The 10,621-nt window shown below is 41.4% G+C and overlaps 1 protein-coding gene across 5 annotated transcripts; it reads right to left on the reverse strand.

Moving 5' to 3' along the window:
• Nucleotides 1-372: 372 nt before the first annotated feature.
• Nucleotides 373-6,615, reverse strand: LOC109215183. 5 transcript variants are annotated; one of them, XR_002066323.1, is made up of 7 exons: nucleotides 5,964-6,615; nucleotides 5,428-5,614; nucleotides 4,516-4,824; nucleotides 4,294-4,380; nucleotides 4,153-4,215; nucleotides 834-1,152; nucleotides 442-701 (listed from the first exon to the last, which is right to left on the reverse strand). XR_002066323.1 is itself a non-coding variant. In XM_019379197.1 (6 exons), the coding sequence occupies exons 3-6, from the start codon at nucleotides 4,769-4,771 to the stop codon at nucleotides 998-1,000; spliced, it is 561 nt and encodes a 186-aa protein (XP_019234742.1). In that variant the 5' UTR covers nucleotides 4,772-4,824; nucleotides 5,428-5,522; nucleotides 5,964-6,615; the 3' UTR covers nucleotides 373-997. The 5 variants fall into 5 exon arrangements, 4 of the variants coding, with proteins under 4 accessions (XP_019234742.1, XP_019234744.1, XP_019234741.1 ...); XM_019379197.1 differs by having other exon boundaries at nucleotides 373-1,152; nucleotides 5,428-5,522; XM_019379199.1 differs by having other exon boundaries at nucleotides 373-1,152; nucleotides 4,516-4,728.
• Between the last annotated feature and the right edge of the window lie 4,006 nt (nucleotides 6,616-10,621).

Genomic DNA, 10,621 nt, shown 5'->3' on the forward strand with positions numbered 1-10,621 from the left:
TCCGTAACGTCATCAGCCTCTGTAGATATTAAAAGTCCTCAAATTAATTATATTTACGAAAAAGTATTAGGACATATGAAAGGAATAGATTGAGATGTCTTGGTTTAGTCATTTTACTCTTACCGGAAGCTCCTCTCATTCCCGCTTCTATATTATTTACTAGTAGAGGGGTAGCCCGGGCAAATCTCCTCTCATTCCCGCTTCTATATTATTTACTAGTGGAGGGGTGGCCCAACGTGAACAGAACTATATTATTGTAAATTTGTAAGCAAAAGTGAGCTTGTGTAAAGAAATGGAGGACCACGGGGCTATTAGTGAGATGTTACTCAAAAGAGAAAAAATAAAACTACATAGCTACTACAAAAATCTCACTTCTTTAATCCTGCCGTTTCTAATTCATATGTTACCCAAAAAAAACATATGGTTTTGCAGCAGGTGAGCTGATACAAATATGTGTAAGTAATTCATATGTTACCCAAAAAAAACATATGGTTTTGCAGCAGGTGAGCTGATACAAATATGTGTAAGTGGTAGAAATTAGAATTACAATAAAAAAATTAATAAACTATTACGTCAACTGAATTGTTGCAACACTGAAACTAAAAATTCAAAAGTACTTCCAAAGTAGCCCGATTCTGATTGAAATGAGAAACTGGAGTATTCATCTCAACCAAGCTAAGAGAGGCATTCTTCATTAAAGCCTGCAATATTATGGAATAATAACTCAGCCATAATTTATAGGTTACTGAAAATAATATATTTCACTAATATGCTTTTATTGGGAACTGCATATCTGATTGACTCTTATTTAGACAAGGTGAATTTGGAATCACATTGTTGTTGTCATTTATAGAGCTCTCCCCATTTCTTGTATCAGAACATTACGCTTGCAAAAGCTGCATCCTTTTGAAGCATTGCAATGTATCACTTTGTAAAAGGCCTCTTTCTCTCCTCTAGCACAATAGCATAACTTGTAGAAAAAAAACGATGCACAACATTAACTATTAGCCGTTGTAGGAGAAACATAGAATCTGTTAATAGGAGCCAACGTGTACAAATATCCAAAGATAAAATAGTCGGTTCCCTGTGCAGTGCTAAGCCCATTGAGCAATTCTTTTGGTGGTACCGGATGTAAGAGAAGCATCAGTAGTTCTACAAAGCCAAAAATAAGTTGCAGTCCTGGTCAGTATACAACACATTGTGCATTGAAATTACTCATAAAATTATTCTCTATAGAAAGAGTAATGTCACTGTCTCAAAATTAAGGTACAGAGAAGAAAGAAGATCATTGTTGTAAGCCCTATTACCAGATACCATATATGCGAATCTGCAATAAAAGAAAGTAATGAAGAAACTAAAACTTGTGATTTCTTCTACTATTTCCTTTGTATTAAATGAATGCTATATGATGTTACTTTGTTCCAAATATCTTCCCTTCAACGTCAGAAGACAATGTCTCGATTAACTATATCACTGAAGTTTTTTCCATACAATATTCCATTGTCACTATGTTTTTTCAATTTAAGTAATAATTAGATGGTGATAATGATTAATAGATTTATCCTGCTTTTATTAGTATTTCTAAATGATAAGAAGAAAAGCCACAAAGTAAGCCAAAATGGATTAGCGCACAGCCAAAGCCTAATTAGGTTACAACAGTCAATCATAACGAAAAGATAAACTTAAACGACTGCTACATTAACAAAACTTTTCCCTGATTGTTTTTTTGTTGGTTATTGTAAATATTTAGAGCTGTATGATTGAAAACCTAGCAGACCGATATTCATTTACCTCATCTATTTCTATATTCGCATCATTATTCTGTACAGAGAATGCAATTTTGTCATGTCCTTTACAGATGTACTTATAAAGGTACTTCACAACTTTGATATCATAGCAAACTTCAACATTTATGTGACAATTGAATTTACCGAGTAAATATGGGTTGCATGGGACGACCCAAGAGTTATCTAAGTCATGACCTCTTACTTTCACAACCTCACCTGTATTTTGTCTTCTATAAATTGGATAAGAATCATTTCCTTTTGATGTTTGATCAGCAAACATTTTTGGATATTTGAACTTGCAAGAACCTGTTTTTTTCCTCATACAGGAATTTGTTGGGTCTAAACTACCACAAGGACCGTGCATCATATGCTTAAGAACAAGCAGGGGCGGATTTAGGGTGGAGCAAGGGTGTTCACCCGAACACCCTTCGCTGAAAAATTACACTGTATATATAAGGCAAAATCTATTTTTTACCTCTATATATTAAGTTTTGAACACCCTTAACACAATCCAAAAGTGTAGTTTAGTGATCAAGGTGTTTCAAAATCTATATAAGGTCATGGGTTCAATTCCCACTAGCTACAAAAAAAAAATTTTGAACCCCCTTCGTGGAGATCCTGCCTCCGCCACTGAGAACAAGCTTACGCAAATCTGAGTCTACATTAGCGTCTGGTAATTCTGTTCTAATTATTTCATCGTATGCTTCAATTGTCAACAATTTATAGTCATTCTGTAGTATAATAAGAAAATGAGCATGAGGTAAACCTCGTTTTTGAAACTCAACGGTGTACATAAAAGCAACAACTTTTCCAAAGATATTTCGTTTTAGAATATCCGTCTTTAGCTCTTCTATTTTGGCCCTAAATACGGGACTAATCAAATCAGGTCTATTTTGTGCCTCATCGCTAAGTGCTAAATGTTCCTCAATTTCTGGCCAAGCTGGGTTACATGTCATCGTTATAAATAAATCAGGCTTTCCAAAATACTGCACTAATGCAATAGTGTCCATATAACGTTGACGCATGTCTCTAGGCGCTCCTATAAATGAATTTGGCAGAAATGTTTGTTTTCCAACATTAGAAGCATCTCGTTCACCAAGTCTTAAAATGCCAAGAAGTCCATTTAACATATCCATTCTGAACAAATCTTGATTGAAGAAAGCAAAATCCAATCTTTGAGTCTCCAATTTTATATATTCATCAACCGAATATTGTTGAAGTAATCTACCTGTATGTAAAAGTTCATCTTCATCATCTCTTCTCATCTGGAGCTTGTAACTGTAGTATTCACGAACTGAAACTGTATCTCTCTTTCGTTTCCCTTTTTGCATAACTTGATCTTCCATATCAAGATATCCGTCAACAGAGGTGTAATTTTTTATACTCGGTAGTTGTTCCGAACCAAACAGAGCATAATTTTTAGGCATATTTTCTTCCCCATGAAACTTTCTAATACCACAATGCCACCCACTTTGGCCATATGGAAATAGTAAAGGATACTGTAAAGGATCATAACACCCAAAATAGTAGTTCACTCTTTGCGTTCTATTGCTATGAGTATAAATTTGAATGTGCGGTACATGAATAGCACCAACATCATTCTCATCAACCCATATTGCTGCAACCTCAGTAGTACTGGGCAAGTTAAATATTCGTTGATCCAATCCAGAGTTACATTTAAGTGCGATGTGATAGTTCTGTAAGTTCGAAATCTCAGATAAAGTTCGTAAAAATATAGAATATGGATTATCTTTCAGTGTGTCTATCAATTCTCTCACTATCAATTCATCTATTTTATCAGAGCAAGCCATTCTATTTGCAATCTCATTGTCGTTATCATAAAAGTACAGCTGCAAATTTTTAGGCCTTCTCTCGGCAGGATATAAATCATCTATAAAGTGATACATTTGACCTTGAACTCTGAATGTATATATACCATGATTTCTTTTGGCTAGATCTTTATCCTAACTGACACCAAGCGAGCTAAAAGCAAACATATTATTATACGTTCTAATATACGTCTGGAAGTGCTTGGATTTTGCAGAAGATCCTAGATATAAATTTCTCAGTGCAGGTGGCATTTTATGATAAGTCAACTTAACTGTACCGTTAGCACAACAAAATGAAGGTGATTCATACTGAAATTTTTTGGCCGAGCAGAATTCACAATTTGGCACTTTTTTAAGTGAAACATAGTCAGAGCGTAATCGGATATTATTAGGCATATTTCTCTTTTTTCCATAACCAACATTAGTCAATTTTTTCTTATTCTTTACATGACCTGCATACGCCAAACAGACTTAAGGAGTGGAAAAAATTATGAAACAGCCAAAAAGTAGAAACGATATGTTATGTTCATACTAACCGTCAACCAAAATCGACTCAAAGGATGTAGCACTTGACTCATTTGAAGTGCCTGATGTAGAACCTGGTGCAACACGATTATGGATTAAACATTTGAGCATAGTAGATGTACAATTGTCAGTGATCAAGGTTACATGATTACCTTTTTCAAAAACATGAAAAGGGTACAACACATTTTTCTCCTTGTGAAGCACAGCGGGTGGCGTACAAACTTCACATTCATTGGTTGCTGCAAGAAATTTTTTTTAACAAACATGAGAACCAGATGGGCATAACTGTTTCACATGCGCACTCATATATGTGTCTGTGTGTCTATACATATATATATGTGGGAAAAGACATATAGTGAATTTAATGTTCTAACCTGTTTTTGGCAGAGAACAAGAGGCTCCGGCAGCAAAATTACCTGGCATTACAGATGCTGGTTCAACAGGGTTGACATAAGTTTTACTTGCGAGAAGACGATTAGTTGTTGTCTCTCTTTTTTTTAGACGTCGTTGCAGCAGAAGCGCATTCTTTTCAGCCATGGTCATATTGTTGTACACTTCACGTCGTTTGGCATTCTTGTCATAAGCTTCTGTCGTTATCCAAGGACGTTTTTTTGTTTGATGAGGATCCATTGTTAAGAGAACTTGAGTTTTGCAAATGTCACTATTCTAATCACAGTACAAACCTACATCAGGAAAATAAAGATTAAAAGGTGTAGTAACTTGCCATATATCAATTTCAAGTCTTAGGCTTTCTCATTAGGCAACTCAATTATTTTAATGATAATACGAACAAACATAGAGATTAAATTGAACCCTATTAATATGAAGGACAAATATTTATAACCTATCACCATACATTGAATTTTCGCTCACTGTATACGTTGCCTATGTTATCCCATTCAACAACGTTTATCAACTTATCAGATTGCACACTAAATAATCAATACAAAATCTTCCAAGTTTATTGCTAAAGGGAAAAGCTTTGCTAATTAGTAAAAAGGGACTTGCAGATTTTCTGTTTTCTTATGAAAACAAGCCAACATTACGAAACATGATTAACCTGATACAGGAAAATTCAAAATCCAAATATAAAAGTATGACATCACACCATCATGAATGAGGCCTTTCTACAGAAATCTTAAAAAAAAATACTTTTATGTAACCCAATATTTGTTGATTTCAAGCTTTCCTAAAGACAGGAACTTTATCTCATCCCCGTCTATTATATCTAACATCACTCATGATCAAAAGCAGTGCATATTAGTCAACAATGCATTAAATATTACCTGAGTTGAGGCTACTTCAATTGAATGGGTTTCTTATTTTTTAGAAGTGCCTTCAAAGTCGATCTGAATTATTAACTTATTCTTTGCATCGGCATCTGCATGAGGAGATGTGCACTGATTATATTGTGACATTTTGTAGGGATCCGAGAAGACAACCTGCTCAGCGAGTCTACACAACTCGACGTTTCTACAAAATTCAGCAACAGCAAAAATGAATAGAGGTCAAAATCGAAGAGAAATAACTGTCATGGCCATGATATAGCTTGCCAGTGGCTATAAAAAATTAAAAGTTAAGCTCTCATTGAATGACTGCTTAGTGTATGGTTCAATTTATTGAAGAAAAAAATGGTCTCGACAGAAGAAAAGATCAAGAGAAATGTATTAGAAAGAAACAGACACAGAGACAATGAAGAATAGACAAAATAGAAACTGCAATTAGTTAGAATACCTAATCATACATGCAGAGAAAGATCTTTTTTTATAAACGACATGTAAAGATGTTGCAAGATGAAAAAAGAAAAGAAAAATAAAGTTACCTCAGTTGCTCTCCGGCATAACTCCTCTTCCACTACCTTGGATTGGTGTTATCATAGCAAACATGTTACCTATGCTCAGTAAAGGATGCAAAATAGTTGTCATTACATTCTAAGATACCTGATCATAAATTTATTTTTCCTTGATAAGATCATCAAATGGTATTACAGTTGGAATAGTTAAACCATACAACTTAGTTTTGGATCACTTAACACTATGAGACCAACTAATGATACACATAGCCTAGGTGCTGGAAAAGCCAAATAGAAGTTGGCAAACTGAGTAATGCATAATGACAAACATCAAGCAAGTATAGCAAGTCAAGTTGATACACAGAGAAGAATAATTAGCTAATTTCCAATATAGAAGGTCTGAGCGGCTGCCTGTCCACCATATGCTAAATTGTTCACAATCGATTCAGTTGAAGGAAGTACAGTTCCAAATAAGGATTTCGTGATCCAAGTCCAGCATTGAAGTTGTTATCTGACTACTAATTCACCTGAGTTGTGGTCAGCAACATCACAAAGATATGTTGATCTTTTAAAATCTTTTTCAGCTTTAGCTTGCAGTCCCCGCCCAGCTGTTCTATATAATCTATATATTTTACACAGTCAGGGGGGAAAAAATAATGTTTGCTCAAAAGTTATTACAAAACTTACGAGTATAAAACAATATAAATAAATCACGGGATAATCATAGCAAATCGTAATAATCCGTTGGACCCAATGAAAGAAACGAAAATAAGTACTCAGGAATAAGGGTAGAAGCATTAGAAACCTTTATTGATAATATTTGTTTGGTCTGCCTCTCCATGGAAAGGTTCAGAACCTTACAATGGTGTTTTCTTTTCCCATAAGAGGGGTATATTTTCTCGATTCTCTCTCCTCTCACTAGTGGTGAAGAAGCAGCCCCCCTCTTTCTGGGGTTTCCTCTCTTGGTATTTATAGCTGTGAGTTTCGTGAGCTGGCAATAAGTGGCCGTGACCACGTTGGGGCTTCGCCTTCATGGTGGCGGATGGGTCGTGGCCTTGTTGATCGAATCAGATGAGGGTTGAATATAATTAATTCTGAGTGGTCGTACCACTAATTAATCATGAATTAACTTACAACGGGATTAGCCTCATTAATTATCGTGGGGTCGGATTCTGACTCATACAGTTAGTCCCTCCGCTTATTGAGGTCGTTTTTCGGCCGAGCTCGATGAGCGGACTTCATCGATTGTGATTTGAAAACAACTCGAATAAGGGGGTCGACTTATTGGCGGCGGTGGCTTTAGCCGTTTGCACGTTGGAGATGGACGTAGCCTTTCGTACATTAGAGAGCCTTTCATACATTAGAGATGGCCGTAGCCTTTCATATATTGAGGATGGTCGTAGCCTTTCACATATTAGAGACGGTCGTAGCCTTTCATATATTGAGGATGGCCGTAGCCTTTTATATATTGGAGACGGTCGTAGCCTTTCATATATTGAGGATGGCCGTAACCTTTTATATATTGGAGACGGCCGTAGCCTTTCATATATTGAGGATGGCCGTAGGGAATGAGTATGTGCCGAGTAAGTATTTGGTCAAGTCCAAAATTTTAACGGCGTACGGCACATTCTTTCAGCGTTCACAGGTCGTAGCGATCATTCCGACGGCGGTATGTTGGCGGATGGCTGAGAAGCCGCTTTGCGGAGCTCGTCATAATGACGCTTGCTTCGGCAGAACCGAACCGTTTTACGGTTGGTCGTGCAGTTAATGATGGCTATGGGTTTCGCGAAAGCCATTTATGTTGCCTATAAAGGTGGGTTGAGGCATTCATTTCTCATATCTTCTTTGTTCAGCTGAGAGAGATTCTGAGGAAACTTTTTCGTTTCGCTAATTCATCTTCTCTTTTCTTTCCTTTGATTGTGATAACATTTGTCTTCAGTAGATCAACAATGGCAGGCAGTTCTTCCCACGGTGCTCTTACGGTAGATTTTCTGGTAGTCGGAGGGTCATCTCCGGCGATGGGAGGTGCAGAACAGATGGAGTCCGGCGAAATTCCGTCGGTTGACGAGGTGGTTCCTCGGCCTGGAGGTCTGGCGATTGATTTCACCGTCGACGGTGGAGAGGAACCGGTGGATGAAGCCCCGCTAATGGGGGAGATTGGGATGGCCCGATTACGGGAACAGGGGGTCGTTCCTACCCATGCAGACATTGTTCTCGCTAGAAGCGAGGAGAGGGTCCACACCAATCGCCGGGGATACTGCGTTTTTTACGCCTATCCTTTCAGGTTGGGGTTCAAGATCCCGCTCCCAATGCTGGCGGTGGATTTCTGTCGTTATTACGGGGTATGCCCGGGTCAGCTCACTCCTTCCCTCTACAAATTGTTGGCAATGTTCATCAAGTACGCGGAATTGGCCCGTAGGGAGGTCACGCTGCAGCATGTGCTGAGTCTCTACGCTCCCCAGAGAGTCCGCGGCACCATGATTCAGGCGTGCCCTCGTGGGTCGAGGGGCCTGGTCATGAAGTTGGATGACGAGGTCGACCCTCGCCCTTTCGAGCACTTCTTTTACATCAGGACCAAGCACCTGGTGGCGGATGCTACTGGGTTCCCAGAGGCTTGGAACCATGCACGTAAGTTCTTTAGTGGTTGAATTCCTTTTTCTTTCCCTCTTTGTGATTTGTGATCATGGGCGTTAACTCGTGTCTTTTTTGTAGATGACAGGTCGCCGCCGGCCCCATTGTCTTGGATACGTGAGTGGGTCGAGGCCGTACTCCCTCATACGCGGGGGATACGCACATGGGCGTCTTTCTGGGAGAGGCATGGCCGTAGGCATTGATTTCTTCTTAGGTTCTTCTTTGTTTCGACTCTATTCGTCAACCTTGTTTTCTTGTGATTAGGGAGGGCACGCGGCGTCAGGGCCCCTCAGTTGGCCTTCCGTCGGCCTGGTGCAGTTGCTCGGCTTACTGCAGCTCGGTGTCGCGCTCAACACCGAGGGCGACATCAGTCGAGTCTTCAGCGGTTTCTTCTCCATCACGGACCCTACTTCGGGACGAGGGGCCATCGGGGGTTGCGCGCCCTAGAGCGGAATCGTCATCAGATGGGGAGGAGGAGAGGCCGTTGATAAGGCGTAGGGTCGCGTTCGCGCCGGCTCCTCCTGTGGTAATTAATTTGGACTCCCCGCCGGCGGACGCAGAGAGGAATGCGGCTGCGGCGCCTGCCCTCGAGGGCGGACGATCAATGGGGGTTGCCCCGGTTGGCTTAGGCCGTGATGATATCGTCGCTTTGGCGACTCAATTGGTGGTTCCAGTCACTGAGACGGGAGGTAGCTCCTCAGCGGCTGCTGATGTGGGTGAGGATGAGTCTGAATCCGCCCTAGATCCCGACGACGTCCGTATGTTCCAGGAAGGCTCCACCAATTCAGCGGTGCGCGCAGAGGGGCGATCTCGCTTTATCGAGGTTCCCACGGAACTGAACTTATTGCTCCAAGGGGAAAGCTTGGTGCCGCAGTTCGAGCCGCTATGCTAGGAGGCCGAGAATGCGTCGCTGAGGGGCGTTACGGATATCGGGCTGATTAATGAAGTAGCCGTGATGGGCTTGAGGGTATGTACTGTTACGTCGGTTCGCTTCTTCTTTGCCTTAGGTTTATTCTTTTATTCTAATCGTTGTCTTTGCTTTGCAGTCTTATCTGTTGGAGGTGGAAAGCATCCGTCGAGCCAAGGTCCGCTCGGGGATATTTTTGCGGGCGCTGGAGAAGTATCGCCGCTACCGAGTGCGCTTGAGGAATGATCCTCGTAGCCGGGCCTTGGTCGAAGAGCTGGCGAGGCGGGAGCTTCAGATACAACAAATACTTGGCCGAACGAGTGCTCTCGAGGAGCAGCTCCGCCGAAAGGATGAGGAGCTCGAAGCGGTGAAGAGGGTCGCAGCTGAGTGCGAACGCCGGGGCGAGGCCAAGGCGGCGGAGGCCGCTGCGGCATGGAGCGGGAAAGTGACCGCGTTGGAGGGTGAGGTCGCGGCATTGAAGCTTCAAGTGAGGGATGCTTCGTCGAGGGCCGGGGCGTTGGAGGAGGCTATCCGCGTGCATGAATCCCAACGGGCATTGGAAAGGGATGCTGCGGCCTTTAGAGAGGCGAGTCTCGAGGAGCGGATTGGTGTCTTTGAGCAGGACGCCCAGGTCATGGCGGACCGGATCACAGCCTTAGAAGAAGAGAATCAGCGGCTACGGGATCAGGCCGCTTCTTCCAGCCAGGCTCGGGAACTTTGGGTCTTTGCCGAGGCCCAACGTGATGTATATAAGAGTTTGTGGGAGGCTGGAGTCGTGACCGAGGCTGCTTTCGAGGGGGCGCATCAGAAGGCTCGTGAGGCACGTGCCGATTGTGGTTTTGACGCGGCGATGCCGGAGGTTGACGCTGGTGCAGACGACGACGCAGACGGCACCGATTAGAAAGATGTCTGTGCATTTTTTCTTGTCTTGTTCGCCGCTTGGCGTTTTAGGCGTTTCTTGTATTATTATTTTTTTTATTTCTTGTATTGATCGGCTTTGGCCGGGTGTAAGCGGGGATGACCCGTCATTGACTTTGTAAATATATAAATTTTCTTTTCCATTGTCTGTCTTGTGCTTATTTTGTTGACCGTCGGCGTTGGCGGCCCTAGTCGAATTTAGATCGACGGCTTTAGTCGTGAAGGAATCGGC

Source organism: Nicotiana attenuata, unplaced genomic scaffold, assembly GCF_001879085.1.
Source record: "Nicotiana attenuata strain UT unplaced genomic scaffold, NIATTr2, whole genome shotgun sequence".
NCBI lineage: Eukaryota > Viridiplantae > Streptophyta > Magnoliopsida > Solanales > Solanaceae > Nicotiana > Nicotiana attenuata.